Raw genomic sequence first — 26,580 nt, 5'->3', positions numbered from 1 at the left:
GCACCCGGGAAGCTCCACAGGATTCACTGGAGCTCACTGCCAGTGTGCACCGGGCCTGGCTTCGCCAGGGGACACCTTTCCTCCATTTAGAAGGGATGCAGAGGGCAGGAAGGACCCTTGGAGCCCAAAACCATGGAACAAGCTCAGGCATGGGGCCAGTCACGTGCAGGCCAGATCTCTGCTCCCCCGAACTGCCTGTGGCCTGGGGAGCCACTTTGTCTGCACTGTTTTCCTCAAGTGAAAAATGAAACAGTCACTCCACACACAGGTTATGCAAGGTTCATGCATTCTGAGCATGACTCAGTATACAGCAGGGACTCAATGCATGCTCGTTTTTTCTTGTCCTTTATGGTTCACAGTGAGCATCCCTCCATGAGCCCCCTGGCTCTCCCAGTGGCTGGGTGGCTGGACACTGACTTCTGTGTCCACAGAGGGGCGGGGGGCGCCCCGGCCAGGCGGCAGTGTCAAGGTGCACAGCCCACCCCAGGGCTGCGGCTCACCTGCACTTTCTTCAGAGCCACAGTCTTCCTGTCCAGCAGGCAGGTGGCCTTATAGACCTCGCTGAACTGTCCTCGGCCTATCTTCTTCTCGATCTGGAAGTCTGCCAGCGAGCAGCGAAAAGACAGGGTGCTGGGGTGTCTCTGCAGGGGAACAGAAGGTGGGGTGAACAGACAGGCTGGAGTGGGTTCTCTGGGTCCCCAGCACCCCCAACAGCACCTCCCGAAGGTGAAGGAGGCTCTGTTTGCCAACGCCACCATCAGAGCCTCCAAGGAGCCCCCAGGCATGGGACTCTTCACCCTGGTCCCCAGAGCTGTGCCCAACAGCCCGAGGCATGTGAGACGTGGAGCCCCCTGCCCCCACCACGGGTCAGCATCCTTCATATTGAAAACTGACCCCAGAAGCCTGGCTCTTTGGTCCCGGGGTCCTTAGCCACCCTGATCATCCTTGACTCTCTGATACGCAGGTCAGGCCTGCGTGATGGGTGCAGGACACGGCTCCGGCTCGCTCTGTCCCATCAGCCCCAGACCCTGCAATCAGCACCAGAAACAGCAAGGCCCTCCCTGGGGGGAGCCACCCCCAGCTCAGAGTCCCACTGAGCTTCAAGCCAACAGCCCTACATTCTGAGCTCCCCTTATGGTGACCCAAACCAGAGACTTCATGGTGACTGTAGGGCCAGCACTGAAACCTCTGACTGAGCTATAGTGCCTGCCCAAGGACGAAGCTGCCAGCAGAGGCCACTGTGGCCAGCTGCCCCTCCACGGTATGTGTGCAAATACCCCCATGGGAAGGCAGAGGGGGCCCAATGCCGGGCCCAGGTGGGGAGGCAATGCCACACCCCTGATCAGCCCCACACCCCCAGGTGAGGTGGCCCCTGTATGTCTACACTTGACCTATGAGGAACCTGGGGGTGCAGAGGGACAGCCCTGCCCACGTCACACAGCTCTACATGGCCTTCCCTGGTGGTTTTAGACAGAGCCTCACTCTCTCCTCCAATAGTCCTGCTGTGGGGAAGGAGGTCACTGACACTGGGGACCACCTCCCCAGCTGAGTGGTGACATGGGACAAGGACTGGGTCTCAGTATCACCCAGAATAAAAATACTTAAAGTAACCAGTTTGGTGTGACCGACAGTGGGTATGGGCTTGGTGCACGGCTGTGGGGCCAGATGAGCTGGCCTCAGTCCTGGTCCAGCCGCCTGCTGGAAGGAGGCCTTGGGCAGCTGGCCAGCCCCTGTGGACCTTGACTTTCTTGTCTGCCAATGGAGACAGGAGAAGCATCCATTTGAGAAGATCACGTGAGGTAGCCAGGCTTGGTGTTCCTCACAAGCCTGGCACCAGAGGTGTTCAGTGGCCGCTGTTATGGTCACTGACAGGCCAGTGCAGGGTGGCCGCAGCCCAAGCCCTGGGCGGCTCCTAGTCCTGCTCCAAGACTTCTGCTCAGCTGCGTGGTGGGGCTGGTGCCAAGGAAGCTCCGCGGACATGCTCCTGCCGGTTGTGAAAGATGAAAGCCCGCGGCTGCCCACAGTCACACGCTCCTTTTCCCAGCAACATAAAAGCTGGATGACCTTGACTTTGAAGTCTTGGGGCGTAATTACCTCTCATGATGGGTAGTTTGGGGACGTCCCTGCCTGGAGACCCGTGCGGGAGGAAGATGATGATTCCACCCACCCCATGCAGAAGTCTGACCCTGAGCCTCGTCGGCACCCGTGTGCCACCTCAGAGGCAGGCGTCACAGAACGCTCAGGCCTGCCAGGTACCGCGCCCATGTGCCATCACGCCGGCTACTCAGACCCTAGTTGCCACTGCACTGGCTCCTCAGATGGACCTTCTGGGGCCTCACTGCGGTGGCCACCTCAGGAAACGGGCTTGGCCAGGAAGGGAAGCAGTGGCTGCTGCAGATCTGACCCTGGACTGAGGACCGTGCCTCCTGCTGATAGGGCAGACTCTCTACTCAGACACCCCAGCTTTTCCTCCAAGACCCTGCAACCAGCCAGGCCAGCTGCCCCGCCAGGCTTCCCTCAGTCACCTGAGCCCTTCCTATGCCTTGACCACAGGCTTCCCCAGCAGGGGCCTCTGACTCAGTCCCCTCAGTGTCCCCTGTGCCAACACTGAGTGCTCTGACGCATGTATGCTGAACGACACTAGGGAATATGCTCAGAACAGCGGGGCACAACAGCGGGACCCTGTGACCAGGCACTGTCACCTTCAGGACCACAGCTGGATCACACTCTCAGAAACAGCCACAGCGGCTCTTGGAACTTGGAAGACCCATCCGTCTTTATGCGATGCCAATGCCCGGAGCACTTGGGTGCCCGGTGGCAGTCCCTGCAGCTACCGAGCTTCTCCGGCCCAACAGCCTGCAGGCGGGCGGATGGCTGACCCGTTATAAACAAAGAGGGAGTCAGAGGCTGGGCTGCAGAGCTTGTCTGAGGAGCTGGGACCCACTCCTGTTTGACCAAGAGCCAGCTGTGCTACTGGGCCACACAGGGTGGTCCCTCCTCTCTTGGCCTCAGTTTCCCCCAGTACAATGGGTTAGCAGTGGTCTCCGAGGGCCCTTGCTCTGGGGGAAGGGTGGGCTTCTCACTGTGAGGAGTGGGCGCTGGCTGGGCTCCCCAGCACTCTGCCCAGGCCGAGAAGCCACTCTGCCCAGTTTCCAGCAGTCTGAAGGCTCCAAATGGAAGTGGGTGACTGCTGGCCTGGGGAGACCTGGCTGCATGTCTGCACATGTGACCAGATCTGCTCCTCCCGTCACAACCCATGCGACCCAATTAGAGGAACACACTCATGGCACAGCCCGGGCAGGCCCACCGTGCACTCAGGGCACAGTCCAGCCAGCTCTGGGGGCCAATGCTGCCCACAGAGGGTTGGAATAGAGGCCTGTCCCCGGATGGCTTCTGCCCAGGTGAGGGGCATCTCAGGACACAGGGCTCCCAGGTGAGCTACCTAGGCCGGCGGAGCCCTGACTCTGATTTAACTCTAAGAAAAGAATGGGTGAGCTGTCCTCGTCCACGAGGCCAGCCTCTCTCTGTTGTCCCCTCCAAGGCCTTTCTCCCCTCCTGTGAAGCTCCCAGCAAGTCCCACCCCTGTCCTGGCACTCGAGTGACCCTGGACTAGTCATCTGTTCAGAGGGATGTGACAGCTGCCCCTGGGTTCTCGGAGGACTCCAGGCGATGAGGTGGCAGTGAGTCTGTGGGGCTCTCCCCACAGGGCAGACGGGGGCTGGTCCCAGGGCAGCTCCCACTGGGCACACCGAGCACCTCATCACCTTCAGAAAAAGGTCACCTGTTTCTTACTATCCCCTGTCCTGGCTCCTGTGGATAGAGAATGCCCCCCTAGAGACCGTCTCACAAACAAACAAAAACATCCCCTGCCCTGGCACATGCTGGCAGGGAGCAGCCACCACTGTGGCTCTGTCAGGTGAGTCCGATGCTGGGCCCTGGAGCCATGGCTTCAAACCCTGGCTCTGCCACCTCTGGGCTGAGGACAAGTGCTTCTGGGTCTCAGTTTCCTCATCTGGATAACTGAGAGTATATTACATCATTAGCAAGCGAAGTACGGGTGAAGGGCCTGGCACCTAGAGAGGGTGGCATATGAACCTTTGTGACCATTGCTATTGTTCCTGCTTCTGGTGCTGTGTCTGTGGAGGGGCGAAGGCTTCCCAGGGGCTGGGGGTGAACTGAGTGGGGTCCCGTGGGCAGCTCTGTGGGTTCTTGGCTGTGGCTCTCATCTCCATCCTTGTCCCCACCCCATGGAGGGTCTGCTGACTCGGCTTGTAGCAACCTCAGGACTTGCAGGTGAGGGATGCAGCCTTGTGACTTCGTGGCCTCTTGCCCAGAATTGTTTGCCAAGTAGCCTTGCTAAACAGCTGCCCTGGGCCTCCCACCTGGGGCTGGGCTGCGGGCTACTTGTGGGACAACACCCCAGGAGGCTGTTTCTGCCTCCCGTGTCTCTGCACCAGGGTGTCATGCCACTCAAGTTCTCCTGCAAAGGTAGAAAAAATGGGGTCATGGTGCCAGGAGGGGGACACAGGGGTGCCAAGCCTGCAGCATCTGGCAGTGGACCCAGGGAGGAGGCCTAAGCTGCCTCTGAGGCGGGGGAGACGGAGAAGCCTCAGGGAGCAATGACCTTGGACAGCAGGAGGACCTGGCAGACAGGAGCCAGGGGGACACTGAGACCCCTGAGTCACCTCTAGTCCCAAAGGCACCTTCCCTAGAAACACCACCAGCTTCCTCTGGCCGAGTGGGGCTTAAATGGAGACCGGAGGGTGGGGTGTCTCCAACCAGCACAGGCTGCCCCACTCCCGAGAGCTCTGAAAAGCTCTTCTTCAAATCACATCAAATTAGGCCACAAACACCCCCCACCCTTTGCTAATTTGAGTTTAAAATGTTTGAACCACAATAAGCCTTAGCCATCGACAAATCCTTTAAAAAAAAAAAAAATAGGAGCATAAAATTACATGTTAAAAGAATAAAAATGCATCCGCCCAATTAATTTTCTGAAATCTCATTAAAAAATTTAGCCTGACTAAGTCAGACTTCTGACCTGAATTTTAATCATCTTTACACTGGATGGGCCTCTTTTCCTTGATATTTGCAATGCACCATTAATTTTAAGGCAACTGTTCCTATGATTTTAAAAAGCACACTTCATCAGACTGACATTTCCTGTAAACGAATTTCACCTTTAAAGGCATCTGACACCGCGTCCAGGGGAACTTCTGATGGGCTGGGTCCATGTGTATACAGGGAATGTTTGAAACCCGCGCTGCCCAGGGAAGGGCCTGAGTTACAGAGACCACATCCTTGGAGCCCTCGAGGCCAGCCCCGCTCAGCGCCTCGCCATCTGGCTAATTCAAAGCAGAGGCCGATCTTCACTCTCAGACCTGGTGGCCTGAAGACACCCTCTGGGGCCACGGAGACCAGGCTGCATTCTGACTCTGTCACATTTCAGTTTCTTTCCCTACAAATGAAGCACTGAGTGGGACCTGCTTCTCTGAGTTGGCAGGAGGACTGAATGAGATGGGTGTCACCACCGTGTCCCAACCTGGGAGCTTGCACAGAGCCCCACAGGCCATCGGCTCATGGAAACAGTGATGTCCACAGCACGGACTGCTAATGACAGACCTTGGGTCACCTAAAGTGATTACGGTTGCTCCCCCAGGGCGATCCTTATTAACCCACCTCAAAGAAGCCTGAGCCCACACCCGTGGATGAAATCTAGAACCTGCTTCGAACACTGCCCAGCCCAGAGCTGAGGGGAGAGACCACAGAGCCACCCAGCACCCAACCAGAAGGCTGGCGCAGCCTGTCTCTGCTCTCCTTCCATCTGGTCACCAAGTGCAGCTGGCATTTCCCCATGGACATCTCTGGAATCCTCCCTCCCCAGGCTCAGCCCCTGCAGCCCCAGGCCTGGTCACCATGGATCTTCTAAGTCCCAGTGGGCTCCTCACTCATACAGACTCAATTTCACGTGGTATAGCACAGATCTGAGATCTTCCACGAATGTCACCCGTTCTTCCAACTTAGCACAGGCATGTAAACGCCTTATCTAAGGCCAGGCACCTCTTCTGGAATATTCTCTTCTCCCTGTTCTGCCCCAAACTCTGATTATCCACTGGCAGATACAGCCGCCCCCTTCTCTGGGCTCCTCTGCGTCCGTCCATCCTTCCACCTCTGCACGCTGACTTTATTTACACGTAGGGACCCCGGTAGACCGAGAGTCCCTTGATGGCAGTCGTGACAGTGCTCTAGGCACCAGGAAGGCCCAGGAAACAAACACTTTGCTGAATCTACAACCGTTAGCAAACACTCTCAAATCTTAATGCCTGTTAATATTTGGCCATTAAATGTGATCCAAGCACCATGGTTTCTTTGGGAGGATTTTCTTGCAGATTTCAGTCTGTGCGGGGCACACCTACCGACCACTACCCCCCACCTGGCAAAGTTCTGCACACTCCCTGCTCCAAATAGAACTGAGCTTGGCCCGTCTCACACAGGTTTCTAAGGCTCCCAGGTGGAAGACGCATTAGCAGGGACGTCTCCGGCAAGAACACCTCTGCCCTGCTTGGAAGCTCATGTGCTTCCCCGAGGGTCGGCCAACCCAGCGTTTCACTCCTGACGACATCTGCGCACACACAGGGCATTTTCATCCCCTTCTCTGCTCCACGCATCCACCCGTTAGACGCTCCAAGGGTGTCCAGCTTCCCCGTGTATGTGGCCTGCACTGACACCTCGGCCACATCCCACAAGCACACTTTCATGTGCTAATGGCTCTCGAAGCTGGAAAGCTGCGTGAAATGGACAGCCACTAGCCCTGGGCCTCGAAGGTGAATCAAGACCACAGCTGGAGCGTTCACAGATTGTGGTCTTTCTGCAAAGGTGGAGCATGAAGGCTCTAGTGAGCTCTCAAAAAATTAGGATCCATGACTTATTTCCTGGCTAGTGTTCCCACACCGCGTCTGTGCCACGCTGGATGTCGGTGCCATGCTGGACGTCGGTGCCACACTGGATGTCTAGTCTCTTACCTCACTTAGTCTTTACAGCTGTCTCGTGAGAGAGGCTGCACCCGCTTGACAGACGAGGAGACTGAGGTTCAGGAAGGACACTGACTCAACGTCACCTGGCTGGGGAGGGACGGAGCTGGGAGTGGAAGGCAGCCCAGCCCACAAGTGAGCACACGGAGCCTGGTCCTTGCTCCGAGGCAGTTGTGGGGAGATAGTATGCCTCCTGCCACGGGGGCAAGTGCCTCCGCTGTCCCATGTCCTTGGACAGGGAGAGATTCGGCTGTGCTGTCTCCCAGACGGGGCTGAACACCAGTGCTTCATGAGGAAGTGGCAGGAAGAGCCGGACTGTCCCCAGTGCCTGCCCCAAGCCGGAGCTGGCACAGCACGCACGACCGTGCGCCTGACTCTGCAAACCCGGCCAGATGCTGGTGGGACTGGGGGCATCCTGGCGGACAGCCGCTGCCCAGCGCAGCCACCGCTGAGTGATCGTATCTAATTACACTTAACTATGTCATTACCCACTCCAGCATGTGCGAGGAGATGCCGAGGACACCGCCACCACCGTGGCCACCGCCTCCTCGCCTCGTGCGAGGAATAATTACAGGGCTCTCTCCTCTGCCAAATGAGGCTGTAATTAACCCTAATTGCTCGAAATGCAACTGGCTGATTCTGGGAGATTAATCAAGGGGGACTCAATTGTTAGTGAGTGACTTAGTATGACAAATCGCTACATCACCAAGCAGGCCCCAGCGCCCCCAGCCATCAGCACCAAGCTCTGGTGGACCCTGGACAGGCAGCGTCCCAAGGCTTCCCAGCTTCCAGGGAGCTCCCTCCCCAAATTCTACCTAGGAAATGGGCCCCTGCAGCCCAGTCAGTAGCGGGCATGCAGAGTACAATTTGCACAGATGTCTATGGACCCTCAGCATGTGTGTGTGTGTACATGCACACGCAGCGTCCCTAGCTCGTGTCACCTGCATGGGAATTTGCAGCAACACCCCTTCTCTTAGGCTAATGCAGCCCTGCACCATGGACCTTGGCTTGGTGAGAGGACAAGTGCAGGGGAAGGACTTCAGACCCGCCTGCCTGCTTGGCCAGGTAGCTTTGTGCAGTGTGTAATCTGTGCAACGGTACGCGGTGATGCTGTAGCTCTCCAGCAGGAACTAGGAAGGCAGAAGCTGTGACAAGCTGCCGTGGCTCAGGAATATGACCGCATCTGAGTCTCCCCTGATTAAGGTCTTAGAGCCTTGGGACAAATAGCTAACCCCTGGACAAGAACCTGTCATCATGCCCAGGGGATGCCTCTGATCTAGTCCCTAGTCAACCTGCCCAGACAAGCTTGCTGTGCCCTCTAGACCCAAGCCTGCCACTTCTTTTTTTTTCTTTTTTTAATTTATTCTTTAGTCGGACACAATATCTTTATTTATTTATTTTTATGTGGTGCTGAGATTCAAACCCAGGGCCTCTCACGTGCTAGGCAAGAGCTCTACCGCTGAGCCACATCCCCAGCCCAGCCTGCCACTTCTTGAAGAACCTCTTTGACACCCTGGTTTGGATCAGGTGCCTTGCTGGGTTTCTTCTGCTTGGTGTCTTTTCTCCTGTGAGGCTGTGTGTTCCTCCGACAAGCAGACCCAGGTCTGTCACTCACAGCTGCGTCCTGGGGTGGCACTATAAGGCAACGCGAGCCTCCTGTGATGGCCTCGCTGGCAAAGCCCCCTGCAGGACCCCGGCATTCCTGAGACTCCTCAACATGCTGCAGACAAGGAGAAGGGCTTACCTGTGGGTCGGGTGGGTGGGCAGGCCCCGGGGTGTGGCAGAGGTTGTTGGGACTCCCTCCGTGGGGCATGTGGCTGGGCTGTCCTGCCATCCTGCATGCCAGCCTCACGAGCACACGGGCTGAAACAGAAAACGGGGCCTGTTCACTTTCTCCTTGAGGCAGCGGCAGAAGGAGGGACTCCCCGGCCTTGTTTTACAGTTCGTGAGCTCAGGGGTGGCTGCAGTTGAGGGACAGCCCACGGTTGCCCTGCCCCACTCGGAAGTGGCAGGGCCAGGACTTCACACCCCGAGTGACATCGTCTCCCTCCGTTGTGTTCTCCTGACCAGGTTGCTAGGATTATCCCCATCAGAGAGGGAGAGACCCAGGTCCTCAGCAGGGACAAACCAACTGGTGGTCCCTGAGCCCGCAGGAGAGGTGCTACATTCAACCCTGGGATGCCAGGCTCCCCAGCCCTGTCCCTCCCACAGCCTCTGGGGGAGCTGTTCTGTGGGGTCCCCCAGCACCACTCTTCCATAAGCAGGTGCAGCAGGAAAGAGAACTGAACCAGACTTGGGCAGCAGCTGCAGGAAGGACCACACACCTACGTCCCTGCTGGGCCCTGCTGCACCAGGCCCCCCACACTGGGAAGGTCAGTCCCCTGGGTCCTGCTCAGTGTCCTGCACAAACCTGTGGGCAGGGACAAGGGTCCCTGCAAAGAAGCAGCACTCAACCTCCAGGACTTGGTCTGCCCCAAGAATTCAGGATGCATGTTGGCAGTAGCCATGGCTACTGCGGCAGCGGGGCCTGGTGGAGCACCACTGCACACCCCGCCCTGAGCCACGGTGTCTCCCCAGGGCCACTCTGGTCCTTCATCACCCTCCACGTTTCTGTAGCACCCCGTGGGCCAGGGCTGGGCCTGGGCGACCGCAGGGCATGTGCAGAAGGCACCAGTACCACTCAGGCAGGTGAACCTGGCCACTGTGTCCAAGAGACTGGATGTCCCAATCTCTTGCTAGCCACATTCATCAGAGCCCCCAGAGGACTGGCCCAAGTTGTTGAAGCAGCTTTTCTGGCTTCCTGGAGAGCCAGAAGTCCCTAGGAATAGATGGCCCTGGGTGGCCCTTACAGAACACGTGACAGTGCAACAGGCAGGCCAGTCCCTGTCTCAGGCCAGTGGATTCTGTCTGAGATGGCAGCCTTGCTCCCAGTCCTGGTCCTGCCTCCCTGAGGAGCACAGAGCACACAGCATCACCCCCGGGGGCCTTTTGAAGAACAAGACCTAAGAGATCATTTGTATTCGTGGATTTTCTATTACTGATAATGAAGTCACTGAGGCTGGTGACTTTACAAAGCAAAGAGGTTCATTTGGCTCCCAGTCCTGGAGGTTCCAGGGCATGTGCCAGTGTAAACTCACTCTAGTGAGGCCCTCATGGTGGGCACCATTGCAGTGGGAGGGCAATCACACCATCAGACAGGCAGCCGGAGCACAATCCAGTGACCAGGCTGGGGTTCTGTAACAGCTCGATCCCTTGAGAACCAACTCGGGGTCGCACAAGAACTACCATCTTTCGCCTGGCCAGGTACCCCAGCAGCCCCAGCAGCCTGTCCCCGGCCCAGTGGGTCAGCAGCCCTGCCGTGTGTCTTGGGACATGTTTTGGGCAGCGGGAAAGACGTCAGCATGGGGGGGGGCGTGTCTCAGTGTCCTGGAGACCTGGTCGCTGTGTCCCAGGCTGTGGCCCAGTCTCCCCTCCATCAACATGACATCCCTTGCTCGGCATGTCAGAGGATGCCCACCAGCCCCTCAGTTGCCTAATGAGCTTGACTTTGGGGCTCCCGGCTGTGCCCTCCACAGCTCGCACGCTGTCCCCCCCCACTGCTGGGTGGAGCCTCTCTCCAGCCGCAGACACAGGTGAGCCCCAGGGAGCAGTCGCCACCAAGGAGGCACGGACTCAGGGCCATGCGCTCCTGGCTGAGGTCTCTGCCTGGGAGGACTGTCTCCGGCCCATGACACTCAGCAGCCCCGGACCAGCCATGCGCCATGGCTGGTCCTAACGCACAAAGGTACAGGCAGACCTCTCCTCCTCTGGGCCCACGGGAGCCTCGGCCTGTGGTCACGTGGTGGGCACGGCAGTGGGGGGGGGGGGGTTGCCTGTACTTCTGAGCCCCTCCCCAGCCCTCTGCTTCCACACAGGCCTCGTCTCCCCTCCACCGCTGAGGCTTGGGGCCTGCCGTTCTCCCCACCAAGTCCTGAACACAGATGGGACCAGAGGCCCTGGGCATCTCCCGCCATCTGGCTGAGCCCCGCGCTGGAGCATCCCCCCAGGGGGACATGGTGCAGGAGCCAGGGTACAAAGAGCCCCAGGATAACTAGATAAACACGAGCATCTTCCTCGGCTGCTACTCAGGGGGAAAGCCGCCCGCAAGCCGGGAGGAGTGGGATGGAAAATGCGCATGAATTTGAAGATGAAACTGGAGACTCCTGCAGGCTCAACAGCTGCTGCGGGCTGCACCCCAAGACCCCTCGGGGTGACTTGTTCACCATCCTCTGCCCTCAGGGAGGCCTCAGGGAAAAGGCTGGAGAACCGTCTTCAGGAGGAGGTTCCATCTTTATCTCAGAAGGCTCCGGAATGGACTCCCAGGCTGCCCCCTCCAGGCCCCCCCACACCCTGGCTCCCGGCCCCTGCCCCAGGCTTCCAGCCCATCCCCAGATTCCCATCCTGCATCTGTAGTCTGCTCAGCCTCACCTGGCTCCAGAGTCCCCGGGGGGCCCAGCCACCTCAGTAACGGGTCCTGCTTCCTGCACTTCACCCCCCTCCTTCACATAACCACAAGATAGGACCTGTTGTCCCGTTGCACAGCTGAGAACTGAGGCACGGGGAGGTTAACGGGTTTGCCCAGGTCACACAATCACAGGTATAGTGCCAGCTGGGACCTCTGAAGGCACCTTCATCTGAAGCCACCACCCTGCATTCCTCGTGGGCTCTGATGAGCCTCTCTCCACTTGGCTGGGGCCACAAGGATGTGTAGGGGTCCCAGTAGAGACCACTGGTCCCTAGGGAGACCTTGCCTCAGGACCATGCCCAGCTACTGTCCACACCACGTTTTCTACCAAATCCCAAAGCTTTAATAAGTGACCGTCACCAAGAGCAGTTCTGCTCAGGGAAGTTCGAGCTCCCAGGGAAGAGGAGAGGCCCTCGTTTAGCAAAGCAGCTCCCTCTCCACTGAGCCCCAGAAAGCGAGTCCCAGAGGGGAAGGAGGCACAGCAGGGAAAGGCAGAAGAGGGGGAGGGAGGGGGAATGAAGGTTCTCGGAGTCCTTTCAGTGGGCTGGGTTTGCTGCGTTCATAATGGGGCTACTGCTAGACCCATTTTGCGGATGTGGAAACAGGATCAGAAGAGGAAGCCGGATGCCATTTGGATGACAATCTGCAGAGGGGACTTTAGACTCACACCTCCCTGACCCCGCAGCCCCTCCTCATTCTGAAGACTCCCCTTGACTCTTGGGATTCACTGGGGACATTGGATTTGGGGGACTTGCTTTCTGGCTGCTCTATCTCGATGGAAATCTGAGCCCCCTACACAAGAAATTGCAACCAGAAACTGCCTCTCAGGGGTTCAGATGCAGGAAGACCATGACAAAGGGCACCTGGAAGAACGGGGCATGGGGGCCGAGGAAAAACCCCACGGCGCACGCGTGCAGGCACTCGGAGTAACACAGGGAGCCGCCTGCCCCTGGGATCCCGCGGCTCCTGCCAAGTTGCAGAACAATGAGCCAGAGGCTGCCAAGCCCAGCTCAGGGGCCAAAAATCTGTGGAATTCCAGACCCAGAGCCACAGGCCACGCTGAACACCACCTCGCAGAGGGCCTGCCTCACCAAGAGCCAGGGCCATGCATTCCCACGGCTCTGGGAGGCACGGGCAGTGCCCAGACCAGCCGAGGTCCAAATGCTGGCTCAGTCTCCTCACCTGGCCTAAGAGCAAGATGAACCTCTCGGGGTCACGGGGAGGATCGCACGGATCATTAGATTGTGTAAAGAGCAGGGCGCAACGAGGGGCAGTTCGTGCTTACCCTTATTGAACAATGGAGGAGCGGCTGCCTCCAAGTGATGGTCATGGGAATGAAGGCTCAGAGATGGGCAGGGACTTGCCCCAGGTCACACAGCTGGTGGGTGCCAGAGAGGGACTGCTGGACTCCAAACCACCTCTCCACACCCTGCCCTGCCCGATACGCACAGGGACCACGGCTGCCTTGGCAAAGCCCTCTGAATGTCCCCCACTGCCGTGCCCTGGACAAGGAGTTTTACTGATGGGAGTGGCCCTAGGGAACCACAGGGGCCTGGTTTAATCCCTGGAAGGGCTAGGCTGGGTTCTGAGGTTCTAAGTGGCCTTTCACACCAGGAGTGTCACCTGGCCCTTGCTTACCTTCTAGAAACTTCACCTATGGGGAAATTCCACCTTTGCCTCCTGCCATACTTCATGGAGGCCAGCAGCTCCCTGAGACCTCTCTGAAAGAGGACGTGCCAGGAGGGCTGTAGCCAGGACTCTGCCTGGTGCGGCCTTGGAAGCCCACGCCGGAGGGCCCATGTGTCGCCCTGAGGAGGCAAGTTCACGGTGCTCGTTCCTAAGAGGTGCTTGGGTCAGCCACCCGTCTCCTGCTCCGGGTGGGCGTGCACACAGGCATGGGCAGGGCTCCTGATGTCCACAGGCCAGTGTGGGCCCAGTGCCTTCTTGTTCCACCCACTGGGGCAGGGACTGGAGGTGGACAGGTCCCTGGACTCCCAGCAGACAGGGGCTGGCCTCCATGCTGCCCCAGGTGAGCAGCTTCCCATCTTGTGTCCCCTGGGTGGGAGGCTGTCCCCAGCTGCCATGTACATCTACCGTCCTCCTTCCTCCCCAGGGAACCACCCAACACGATTGCCAGCACCTGAGGCTATGTCCACAGTCTGACTGGCTCTGGGAGGAGGCGTCTGAGAACCCTAGAGAGGCCCCACAGGCTGGCACTGCCCATCACTGCCCCTGCTCAGCTGGAGACCCGAGGCCCAGCAAGGAGATGCGCGCAGCAGCTCAGGGCGCCTGGCTGTGGGTGGGGTCAGGCTGCATCAGCTGGCATCCACGGGTGACCTGACGTCTTGCAGGAAACCTCACAGGTGCCATCACCCTATTTTGCAGACGAGAAAACTGTGGCTCTGAGAAATATGACTTGCCAACCACACATTGGCAAGGGCAGCCATCTGAACCTCCTGCTCAGGTCAGCATGGCTTGGCAACTAGAGAAAGGAACTCAGCTGACCTTAGAGTCCCTGCACGAGGTAAGGGCAGTGAGGGACGCCCCATCCTCAGAGCCTGGCAGGTGTCAGGCCTGGACCAGGCGTGCATCAAGGGGTGGGCCTACCACGTTCACCTTGGAGACGTCCTGGGCAGAGGCCGCTACAATCCATTGTGCAGAGGAAGCAATCAAAGTTGAGAAGTTTAAAGGCCAGGCCCCGGGCCACACAGCGGAGGGCAGGCGGAATGGACACCTGAGAACTAGTCGGTCTGGGTCATTCCGTTCTGCCTTGCAAGAGGGTGTGAATGAGGGAATGAGGGAGGGGACTCTGGCCAGGGGTGTAGCTTTGACTGTGGTGGCCTCCCCCGCCCAGTGCCCCTTCTCCTCTAGTCTTAAAGTTTCCCATTTATCATTGACATGAAGCAGTCACATCCCAGGCCAGTGCTGTGGGGCCTGTTGAGCTGGAGGGGACGAGCCACAGATGGTGTCTGGTTTCCAAGCTGGTCCCGTGGTCTCCACCCTCCCTCTCTCCCAAAGCAACACACGGTGCTCAGATTCGGTGGCTCCATTACCAGCGGAAGCCGGGCTTCTCTAAGGCGCAGACTTCACCAAAAGCCACTCCCTGGAGGCAGGGCACAAGCTATGCAGAGGTCCCTGACGTCCACCTCCCAGCCAGCAGGGCCTCTCCAGGGAGCACCTGAAGGTCCGGAGCTGGCAGGCTGGGGCCTTGCAGTGCCACGGCTGCACGGGCACAAGTCTCTATCCCCTCAAGCCCTGCCCCCAGCACCCCGCCCACCCTGCCCACCCAGCTCTGCTGTCTTCACACATCAAAATGACCCTCACTTTCTCTCTGGCCAGAGGCCTCTCTGCAGAGCTCCAGCCCCAGTCACCAACACCACAGACACTGCACATGCAAGACACCGGAAGGGAGCCCACCCTTCCCTGGGTCCCTGTCTCAGCGAGCAGGCTGCCTCCCTGTGTGCCCAGAGACCCAGCAGGAATCCAGGCGCAGCCCAATGCTTGCCTTCCTGTGGCCCACCCCAGGCTGGCCTTGACCCTCCTCAGTGGGCCCCGCAGCCCCCCGCCTGCTTCCCCAGCTCCACTCTCCCTCCAACCCGCCTCGGAAGGCTTTCCTAACACACGAGTCTCACCTGCTGCTCCACACCCAAAGTGCAAGGCTCAAGGCCTGTGTGCCCAAGAGAGGCTTCTTAGTTGGTGCGAGCTGCCTGCAGCGTTAGCCGGTCCTCCAGAGCCCTGACCCACAGCCACACTGAAACCTGCCTGCCAGTGACACATGCCCGGCCCCTCCAGGCTTCTCCATGCAGCAGGCTGCACCTGGAAGACCCTGCACAACCCCCATGGGCAAAGTCACCCTCATCCGTGAAGACCAGGCCTCTGGACCTTCTCAGGGGTGGCACTTCTTGTGGATCTTGGGAGTGTGCCATCTTCTCCTGAGCGTTGATATACCCATCCATAAAGAAGAGGAGAAGCTGGACCTCCCAGGGCGGCTGGGAGGTAGCAGTGGACACACAAAGAACACTCGGTTGGCACCAGGTCCCCTCCTCCCTTCTCCATCTAACAATTGTCCACACGAGCTTCTCCCTAATGTCAGGCTGCTAAGGACACAACTGTTTCCTTTGTCACCCAGTCTTGCCTCCAATGCTGGCCTTTCTGAGCCGGGACTGATGGTACCTCTCCACCCTCAGTGCCTCACCCAGGTTGGCACACACAGGGATCTAGTGAGAGTCGGTCGAGTCAATTCTGCCCAGAAGGTGGCGGGGCTCCCCCGAGCTCCGGAAACCCCCAGGAACCTCAAATCCTCATTGTCACAGATCAGACCAAAGTCCCCAAGCAACTCAAAACAAACTGCACCATATACCACAGGGTTCCCAGGACCTTTGTAAAAATGAGGCGGCTCCTGATCACATTTCACTTCCTCCTTCCTAGGTAATAAAACCAAATTCTGGAAGAAAAAGAATGTAGGGGCTGTAACCATCTCACGTTTCAGTCAAAGAAAGAGGCTCCTGGTTTCTGTATGGGGAGGCTGGGCCTGGGGCCCCTGAAGACCAAGCTGAAGTCCGCTGAGCACTTCCTTTGTACATGGCCCACCTGTGACGTCTGCAACCTGCCCCCATTCTGCAGACGAGGAAGCAGGGACACCGGGATCAACCGACTTGTCAAACTCTTGGAGTGGGTAAAGAGCACAGCCTGCGCTTGAACTCAGAACTGATTCTCCAGAGAAAGCTGGACTCTCACTGCTGGGCCCCTCAGGCCCCCTAGCAGGCCACCATCCCAGTGACCCCTGCCTCCCAGGAAACAGACTGCTATTTCTTCAAGACGGAGGCAGGCTCTCTGTCCCCTGCCAAACCTCACTCCTCGTTCAGTGCCCAACTGTCCAGGTGGCCTTCCTGGACTCCCACTGCCGGTCAGCCCCAGCTCCACAGCCCTGGCCCCTGCACTGTCTGCCTAATTGTGTCTTCACCTCCTCAACAAGGAGAGTCCCTGAAGGCAGAATCTCCAAGGGCCTGCTCACCTCCCCACCCCGCAGGAGTAGAGTGGACGGGGAGGTCCATGGCTGCCAGGCTAGGAGAAGCCTGGTGCCCCCTGGCCAGCTCATCCAGGTGCCGGTGGGAGTGGGCATTTCAGAGCAGAAAGGCCTTTCCTGCCATGGCCCACCTTAGACCACGCTCCCCCCGGGGGGTTGGGGGGCCTCGGGGTCTGTCACCAGCTTGTCCTGGGCCCCAGCAGGTCCCCACGCAGGGCAAGTTCTTGGGCTCTGACCGCCTCTAATTTTCTCTCCTGCAGACAGGGACCCAGGCAGCTGGACCCCCCAGTGGGGGATGGCAGCTTCCCCCCCCCCCGCCACCTCCTCCGAGCTCTGCTGATGCCAGGGATCACTCAACGTGAAACTAGCTGGCAGCAACCACCCTGCCCCGGGGTGGTGGCAGAGGTCCTGCCAGGTTCCCGGCACTGCTGCCCTCGCTGGCTACCCACTGGGCAGGTGGTCAAGCAAGCAGTGGGTGGCAGAGGTGCAGCCAGGGCAGGTGGCCCCGCAAGCCCAGGTCTCTGGGGCCTGGCTCCCTGCCACTGGCTGAGCACACCCTGGGACAGAGGCGACAGGAAAGGGCCAGCAGTTCCCCCATGGCCGGAGGTCAGCAGAGGCTGCATACCTTTCCAAGTGGCTCCTGAGCTCGGAAAGATCTGCTGGTCTCAGGACTGAGGGCAGGTGTGCAGCGCCAGGGCCCCGAGGATCTGAGCGGCCTCTGTGCCCAGGCGGGTGAAGGACGGGGCCCTGCTGTGGGGGACTTCCCCTCCCTAAGATGCCGGTCCCCATACTCCTCCAAAAGGAAACTCCCCCGCCACACGCTGCTCCAAAAATAGCTCCGGCTGCCACCTCCATGGCAAAAGGAACTTGTCACCACCGCCACAGAGCCTGCTGCTCACCAGGGGCAGTGGCCAGCAGACAGTCTTGGACGACAGTCACAGTCCCCTCTGGGATCGCCCTGCCCTGCTTCCCCACTTTACCCACCAGAAAACTGCAGCAGGCGGGCAAGGGCTGGCCCAGGGCGGTGGGCAGCAGAGGTAGCTCCTGTCCTGAGACCAACGCCCTGACCACACCCCCCTGCCCCCCGCTGCTCAGGCAAAGGGATGCACCCTCCAGGCTGCTGCCCCACCACAGGGCACCTGCCGCTGATGCTGGAAGAAAGCCATTCTGGGTTCTGGGGGGGACCTTGTGCTCGTCCCCACCTATCCCTACCAGGGTCAACAAGTGCTAAGGAGCGTACAGATTCTGGCTGTCCTTTTAAAAGCCAAGGCTTCCCATTCTTTCCTGTGTCTGCTGTCACGTGACAGGACAGCTTGGTAGGTGCCAGTCCTGGGTTCAAGTCCTGGCTTTGCCACATCCCCGGTGTGTGACACGGTGTCCTCAAAGGTAAACCAGGAACAAGGAGAGATAGCATCTACTACCCAGGGATGCTGGAGAGTCACGTGGCATTCCAGGGTGGAAAGTGCTTAGCTGTGGGCCTGGCACCTAACCACCGCCAATGGAGGGGTCACTGATTCTCACGACGTCATGACTTGGGCCCTGTGCTTCACTCTCCAAAATGGGGCCCTGAACTCCAAAATGAGACCAGGAACTGAGCATGCCAGTCCCACCTGCCCTTCCCTCCACACGCCCTTCCAGCTGCCTCCTCTGTGCAGGGCCTGCGCTGACAACTGGGTCCCAGGGACACTGTGGACCAAGACAAAGCTCTTCCTCTTACTGGGTGGATAGGACAAAGCCCTGGACACCCACAAGACAGAGAAGAGCACACAAGTATCCCAGCAAGAGGACTAACGCCTCCTGCTCCTGGCAGTGCCGGGTCACGGCCAGCTTGTCACCACGGGCGGAGTCTGGGGTGGCCTAGATGATAGGTGGGACGGGACTGAGGGGAAGGGAGCTCCTGGCAGAGGACACAGTGGGCTCAAGGGCACAGTGGCCAGGTGGCTACGCAGGCCAGCCTCAGCCCGCAGTCCCCAGGAAGAGCTCTGGGTGGCCACACCTGCCTCCGCCTTCAGAACAAGAGCCACCTCTACCGGCGCCAACCACCCCCGGAGCCCCATCTGCAGCTCCGCTGCCGCTGGGACTGACACAGGCATATGGCAGCTGAGCCCCAGTGGACACGTGGAGCCAGATCCTGGCACCGGGCTCGGCCACCTGCCAGCACACCTTCCCCACCAGCCGGGCCCAACTGTCAGGCATATGCCAGGTGCCGGCCCCTCCGGCGGCTGCAGCTGGACCTAGGCCAGCCATCCACCCGTCTGCAGGGGCTGTACTCCCGGCCCAGACCCTGACCGTGCAGCTCTCCCCAGGAGGAGGTGGCCACAGACCTGTGGCCCCCACGGCCTGCTAGGTGGGGGTCACCAGCCTCCATTCATGGAGTGGCTAGGGCTTCTGGCAAATCAGAGCAAGAGCTTCCATCAGTGTCACGTGGCTGAGTGCAGCTCCGTGTGTCTGGGTGACAGTGTCTCCTCCGTCCAGTCCTGCGTGTTATAGGATTGGTGCCTAATCACAACTTCTAGGGTCACCTCCGGTGTTGCTGCCCTGGCCAGAATCCTCACTGGACCCAGAGTTGGGCCTAGGACGTATATGGCCACTATTAACTCCACAAGAACCATTCTTCCTTTGTGCCATGGCATGTATGGCCTGGTGGCCTGGTGTTCACATGGCATGGACTCTCACGGGGCTGCATGGTCTCAGGAAAGTCACAGCCTGTCTCTGGGCCTCAGTTTTCTCACCTGCAACACGGTAGGTGGGGCTCCACAGTCCAGCAGGGACCTTCCTGTGCTGATGTGTTTCCTAAGGCTGACAGGGGCTTGGGGACTCTCTGAGGTGCCCTGGAACTGAGCTTGGGGGATCTGGTACCCAGTTGTGCTCATTTCTGGGAGGAAAACCAGGTCTTCTGGGTCTGGCATTGCTAGGAGGATTTGTTCTCTGGCCCTGGGACACTTTGAGTCCCCTGCCCTCGTCCTCCCCATGCACAGCCAGGCACAGCCTCCCGGGAGCACGGCCATGGAGGTGGCGTGTGCATGGAGGAGGGGGTCACACACAGAGCACACCTCGGTGCCAGGTGCGGGGCCAGATCCTTCATGTATACTGGCAGCTGTGTGCCACCCTGCAAGTTGACATTGTACCCATTTGGCAGAAGAGGAAACAGAGGCTCCAAGCCATCCTGTGACTCGCTGGAGGTGAATCAACTGGAGGGAGGCAGAGCTGGGCGGGTGCGGGCTGAGTGTGCACCTGGACTCCCTCTGCAGTACAGATTGGGCTCCTGCCCTCAGAGACGCAGCAAGTGGGTGGGGGACCAAATCAGAGTGCTCCATGGTGTTGCTGGAGGAAGCCGGGGGCCTCCAGGGAGACAGCATGCTAGATCCGGGTGAGGAGGTGGGCAGGACGCCCAGCACAGACTCTGGAGTTGCAGAGCCCAAGTTCAAACTCTGTGCTGCCTCTGTCTAACCACACAAGGTTGGGCCCGTCCCAAGGTCACTTCTTTGCAGTTCCTTCCTCTGTGAGCAGGGGCCACACTAGTGTCCACCTGGTGGGTTGTTGAAAGCCTGAGGACATGTGGGCAAAATGCCAGTCTAGGACCATCAGGGCCAAGTATGCACAAGAGCTCAGTAAACAGGGCTCCTGCCGTCCTGTGGTCCCTGACTCACACAACAGCACCCAGCAACGTGAGGTCCTGCAGCAGCCCAGCTGCGAGCCCACTGCTAACGGTGAGGCCCCTCTCTGCAGGGCACCCCTCTCAGGGACAGCCAGGCTGTGGTCCGTGGGCTAGGCAGGGGGCATCCAAGGCCTGATGCTCGAGTCTTCACAGAGGACAGGGAAAGCCACACTTCCTCCCAGAAGCTAGGACATGGTGGCAAAGCATTTTACAAAGTTACCAGGACCATGAACTGCGCTCCCCTCCCCCTACCATCTCAATAAAATAAATCTTGGCCAGAGGCTCGCAAGAGGCCCTGTATATTTACATGACAACCGTGCCTCATGATCACAGGGCACGTGGTTCCGGCAGGCGGCATGTGGCAGGGATGACAGGGGTCCTAGGAGAGTCACTATTTTCCAGTGACTTTTATGGTCCATTATATCCCGGCGTTTACAGGGCTCTGCTCCGGGCTGGGCAGGAGCGTCACACACGGTGGGGCTGGTGGAATATTCTAGCCGCGATGCTGCAGACCCTTCCTGGGGCTCACCTGGGTAGCCAGGTCTTTGTGTGATACTGAGACCCCAGGGAGCTCCAGGTCCTCAGACAGGGGAGGGCTGTGGGGTCTAAAGCACACACAGCCCCACCAAGCCACCGGCTTAGCTGCAGCCTGAAGTTCCAGCCCAGGGACACCCCCTTGGCTTCGCTGGGGCATGGGAGCTGTGCAAAGGGGAGGGGACAGAGGTGTGCTAAGCTGGTTACTACCGGCTCGTGGTGGCTGCTTTTTCAATTTTTCAGGGATTATGCGAGACAGTTAGTATCACATTGGCTGCCCACCATGACCACGGGAGGAGTCTTTACACCATGGAAATTGACAAATGTTACAAATCAGGGGTTGGTACAATGCCCCGCCCCAAACATCCCATGGCACTTCCCAGGTGGGGGAACCCATTATGAACACTTCAAAGGACATGTGGGCTGAAGAGTCAGGAGTGACTCCTAGCTTCCTCAGCTACTTGTCACATGACCTTGAGTAAGTTATTCTCTTTTGAGCCTCTGTTTCCTTATTTGTGAGATGGGCACACCTAAACTTCTGGGCCAAGTTCCCTAGGTGATGCTTGGCACATAGTAGGGGCTTAATAAATGATAACTGCTACTCATCTGTCTACCCCAAACGCAACTGAGCACCTGCTTTGTATGAGATACTGTCTATGTGACAGGGATACAAATATGCCCCAGGAGGTGAGAGATGCCACATTCTTCTCATCTGGGCAGTTCTTGATGGTCTTCTGTGGGATTGGGGTCAATCTCTTATGGCCACCTTGAAAGGTGGGCAGAGCCAGAACAGTGTCCATTCCTGAGATGAGGAAACGGGGCTATGGGGAGCCTGGCTTGCAGGAGATCCCTGAAGAGGGTAGCAAGGTAGGGCTCAGCCCCAGGTCCCCATGCCTCCTGCTCTGGGCCTGTGGTAGCATCTTCCTATCAATTCCCGGGCCCAGCCAGGCAGCCCTCTCCACTGGCACCAGGCCACCCAGTGGGCAGGGGACTCCACATCTAGGATCCTGTGTTACAGTCTAGGCTCATGGCCTCCTTGTTCTCCTTGTTCTAGATCTTTCCCTTTCCAGGCCCTGGGACCCTCCTCAAAAGGCCTAGAGGGCTATACCCCAGGTGCTCTTGAACCCCATGATTGTGGGACTGTCTCTAGGCTTCCTGGCCTGGCCAAGCGTCCCTCAATTCAGGGAGGACTTGGGCAGATCAACATCCCCCGTGCCTCAGCTGGATCCCGGGCGAGCCAGGGCCTCTTGGCATGAAGGCAGAAGGGAGTGAGCCAGGCAGGGCTCTCAGACACCATGCTGGGATCCCCACCTCCCCCTGCCAGGCAGGGCCCACCCACCTCTTCCACAGATGAGGAACCCGAAGCTCAGAGGGACACATCTCTCCCCGAGTGGTAACCTCCAGAGCTGGGATTCCACCCTGGGCTGGCAGTTCCAGAGCACAGGGCTGGGGTGCCCAGAAGAAGACAGGAAGCTACCAAGTCCCCCAGTTTAGACCTGGAGGCCCACACACTGGATGCTCCCGACCACCCAGCCTCAGACAGAGTGGCTGATGAGCACTTCAGTGCATCAGGAGAAAAGTGCATGCAACCTGATGACTCATGTAACCTTTGACACGGGAGGCGGACGGAAGTGGGCAGCATTTCTGGTGGGTGTCACCTGTTTCCCAGAAGGACACGTCACTGGCTTCTGTTTAGTCAGTACCTGCCCGACCCACCATCCACCACAACCTGCATCTGGCGTGGTACTGCTCAGCTGGCCTCCCCTGCAGCAGTCACAGCCTGGCAACAGGCTGGGGAGGGGGTGCTGGCTCCGAGACACATGGCAGGGTCTTAAGTCTTCAAAACTCCTTTGCCAAGCGGTTAATTTTCCTGTTTGCAGGGACAAGGGAGGAGAGACCATCTAGAGCTTTGATAGAAAGAGAAAAGGAAGAAAAAGAAGTCACGGGTAAACGGAATTGCAGCCAGGCCCCGCCAGCCTGAGGAGGCAGTCTGGATTCCTGTGGGCTGAAGGGTCACGCGACTTCCTTTGCAAAAGGCAAGGTTGAAACAGTCTGCCGGGGCGGGAGGGGGGCGGGGAGTGTCCACGAGACCAGGGATCATGAGTTTCAGCCCTGGCTGCCCTACTAACTAGCTGGGTGACCAGAGACCAGTCCTTGGCCCTCTCTGGGCCTCTGTTAGTCCTATTTGTTTATTCTGCACCAAGCATTGTCCTTGGAATGACCTTCACCTCCTTAGTTCCCAGAGCCAGCCCGAGACACAGATAACAACTGTTCGCACTTTACGGAAGGGGAAACGGAGACAGGAAGATAGGCGGCCTGGTGCAGGTGGAGGAACTGGGTGCTTCAAGTCCAGAATCCCTGCTCCTAACCTCTGGGTGTCAGGTCCTCTAGCTGCAGCAGGCGCTGGCTGGTCCCTAGTCCTTCCTGTCCTAACAGGCTTTGCACCTGTGGCTTGGAGGCCACGGGTTAGCCAATAGGCCTGGGTGTGGAGAGACTGAGCCGCTCCCTCAATCCCACCTCGGCTCCCATCTGCCGTCTTCTTCTCGGTGAATTCCAATGTCTTTGCTGGGCTCAACAGCCTTCCTAAACTACAGGCCAGGAGCGCCTCAGGAGGCTCCCTGGGTCACAGAGGCCATCGACCTGGCTCTTTGAGCCCTGCTGAGAGCTGCAAGTCCAAGCAGGAACGGACGACCCCACTGTGACGTCCGTTTTGGAGTTTTACACTCAGGCCGGCCTCTGGGACTGCAGGAGGGAGACCGCCATTCAGGCATCCAAGAAAGAGAGAAAAAAAACATCTATTCATGGGCAGACAGAGCCGGCTCTGTGGAAGCGATGCTACCAACGTGACAAGCAGCCCAGCTGTGCAAGGGATTCCTGAGAAGCCTGACCTCGGAGCATCCACGTGGAAGGCTCAAAGGCTTGGGTGGTCACCAAGCTTTACAACACGCCTGGAGGCGCCACCGTGCGATTCCAGGGAGAGTGCGGTTCTGACCCAAAACCTGGGCTCGTCTTCCAAAACAAAATTCTTCCGACAACAGACATTTTTTGGCTTAAACAGACGGCCGATCTGTTTCGCTCTAATCTCTAGAGTGAGGAATGCTCACGCTAAGAAGAATCAGCCACGAAATCACAGGCCTACCCCGGGGGGCGCGCTGAGCCACATGTTTGGGTTCAGCGGCTCCCCCAGGGACAGTGGGTGTTAACATCTCCATAAGGAAACTGAGGCTCCGAGAGGCGCCAACCCACACAGCTGGGACAGCTGGGTGATGGCAGAGGAGGGGGTTTAAGACCCAGTGCCAGGGCCTGGGAATGTAGCTCAGAGGTAGGGGGCTTGCCTAGCACATGAGAGGTTGTGAGTTCAGTCCCCAGCACCACACACACGCGCACACACACGCACACACACACTCAGTGCCTGCCTGGAGTGCACAGCAGAGTCCCAGCAGAATCTGGGAGGTTGAGAGGACCTCTCACCTGACGCAGGAACGCAGGGAGAGCTTCATGGGGCAGTGGACGCTGTCTCCGGCCCAGATGGACTACTCTTCCCTCCACAGGCACCAGGAGAATCCCCTGGGAGCAGGTGGGGAAGGAGGGGGGGTCCAGCTACCACACCACCAGCTTGCGGGCAGCTGGAACACACAGCGCAAATCACTGGAATCCATTAGCTGTGAATCTGTGCTGAATGCCCAGAAAGTTCCAGAGCTTCCTTCACACCATCTCGGCAACATCAGATCATCACGAAACACACTCTCCCGCAGGTGCTTCTAGCTTCCATTCCAGTCGCAGTGGAGACCCCAGCCCACTTATTTGGGGCCTCCTGTCTCACTGGACACCTTGGAAAGGCCCCCATAGAAGCTGCCAGTCCATATCCTGTGTTTTTAAGACAAACAAGCCAAGGCATGCAGCAGAGCAGTGACGTGCCCAGGAGCATTCAATCCACACACCCTGGGCGCCTACCTTGTGGCAGGCAGGGGACCAGTCTCTGTCCTCAATGGGCCCCTCTGTTTAGAGGTGGGAGTGTTATACACCAAGAACCACGACCCCTGTGACCGCCATTTTGCACCCCAGGGTGTGGAAGTGCAGGGGAAGCTCTGTGCAGGCTGCCCGGGCTCTGGGAGCTTTTCCTCAGAACAGGAAGCAGCTGCGAGTGGAGGGGCAGACGGCAGAGCACGTGCAAAGGCCTGGACGCCAGGCAGGCCCAGCCGAGCTGTGGGACAGAGGTCGGAAGGGCAGCAGTGGCACCAGGACAGCAGGAGGAGGGAGCAACGGGGCGTGGCAAACACCCGCACGCGGCTGGTATGGGGTGCAGAGTCAGGACTGAAAATGGGCTCTCTGGACGCCCCCTCCTATGGTGCCAAGCATAGGGATAATGTCATTCAGTAGACCATGCGACGTCTGTCCCCTGCCCAGTGTGATATGTACACACCCGACCTCCCCGCCTGTGCCTGGTCATCTCCAGTGTCCACGTGTTCACAAGCTGGGAGGAGGAAGGTCCTAGAGAGTCCCCTTCTCAGGAGGCCCTGTGGCAGGACCTCAAAAGCCGAGCTCCAAGACATACTCTCTTATTTGGCAAGTACTTATTGAGCACCTACTGTTTGTCAGTTCGCACGAAGCTAAGCACAAATTTCGCATGGGTTGTCACAACTCCTAAGTCACCTCACTGTCCTGAGTCCTTCTGACGTGGGCAGGGCTGGGATGTTACCAGTTCAGAAAGGGAGAGGAGGCTCTGAGGGGAGCAGGCTTGCTGGAGATCCCTCGTGGGAGGCATCGGGCTGCGCTCATCCGGAAATGTCTGGCCACACAGCCTTTGCCAAAGCAGATAAGGGTCCTTGGGGGAACGAAAGGGCCTGGATTCCCTCCTTCCTGCCCCACACGCTGACCTTTATCCACAAAGTGGGGGAGAGGGACCTCACTGGTGGGTACTTCTGGGAATGGTGGGGTCCTGCTGTCGCTGGGAGGGGCCGCTCACCAGGGCTGGCGCTTGTGCTGAGCTTTGAGAAGCTCTTGGCCCTCAACTGTCCTAGCTGATGCCACCAAAGTATTACATGGATGGCCTATGTTTAAAAACAAATGAACTGCTGAAGATGGTCTACTCACCTGCCTGTCCCACGCTCACCCCCAAGGCCCGGATGAGTGGGCCCTGCAGTGAGGAGCCCCTGCATCTGCTGAGCCTCAGGGGCTAGAAGGTGGAGGTGACATGGCCTGTACCTGCAGCCCCTCACTGTAGGGTGGCTCTCTCGCTAGACTCTGCTCCTCATGTGCAACTGTCCCTCCACAGGATGGCCAGCAGACTCCCTGGACCCGCCAGCCTGCCCTCCCTCCTCCCTTATGCCTCCTGAACTGGGTTGCACGGTGTCCCCCCAGAACTCATGTCTACCTGGAACCTGGAAATGTGACCTTATTTGGAAGTATCCACAGTTCCTAATTTATGATGATTGTGGTTTTGTTTTTGTTTTTTTTTGAGTTTATGATGATGTAGAAGGGTTGTGCCTTCAGTAGAAATCATGCTATGAATTCCGATTTGCCTGGGCTGGCCGTAGGCGGTGCCATATCCTCACTGCGCTGGGAAGCAAGCCATAGTTCAGTCAGCTACATGATCCGAAGGGAGACGCGGGGCCCGTGTACGGCATGGATAAGGACGCTTGGCCGGTTAGGTGTCCTAAGCACACTTTTTAATGGTGGTATTTTCCATTTCCAATGGGCTTATCTGGATGTGCTACAGCAAGTCTGGGAATACGCCTAGGGTTTTACAGGTAAAACTGAGTTAAGTTGAGATCCCATGGGACTAGGGTAGGCCCTAACCCAATGACTAGTACTTTTACACGAAGAG

General features: G+C 58.4%; 1 protein-coding gene across 4 annotated transcripts in view; it reads right to left on the bottom strand.

Annotated features, from left to right (window-relative positions):
* Nucleotides 1-26,580, bottom strand: part of Nek6 (NIMA related kinase 6) — a 72,471-nt gene that overhangs the window by 24,741 nt on the left and 21,150 nt on the right. For 3 of the 4 annotated variants that reach the window (XM_046452009.2, XM_046452011.1, XM_046452008.2), the window contains 2 exons: nt 8,776-8,894; nt 501-641 (listed from right to left, as the gene is read on the bottom strand). In XM_046452009.2, the coding sequence (XP_046307965.1) occupies nt 501-641; nt 8,776-8,865 (231 nt within the window). In that variant the 5' untranslated portion in view covers nt 8,866-8,894. Of the gene's footprint in view, nt 1-500; nt 642-8,775; nt 8,895-17,186; nt 17,299-26,580 lie in introns of those variants that run through there. The other variant, XM_046452010.2, reaches the window with a different exon arrangement.

Source organism: Marmota monax, unplaced genomic scaffold, assembly GCF_021218885.2.
Source record: "Marmota monax isolate L192 unplaced genomic scaffold, Marmota_monax_Labrador192_F-V1.1 WCK01_AAM20220418_F8-fsc00020, whole genome shotgun sequence".
Taxonomy (NCBI): domain Eukaryota; kingdom Metazoa; phylum Chordata; class Mammalia; order Rodentia; family Sciuridae; genus Marmota; species Marmota monax.
The sequence above is the reverse complement of the archived record's forward strand: the minus strand, read 5'-3'. Positions and strand labels throughout refer to the sequence as shown.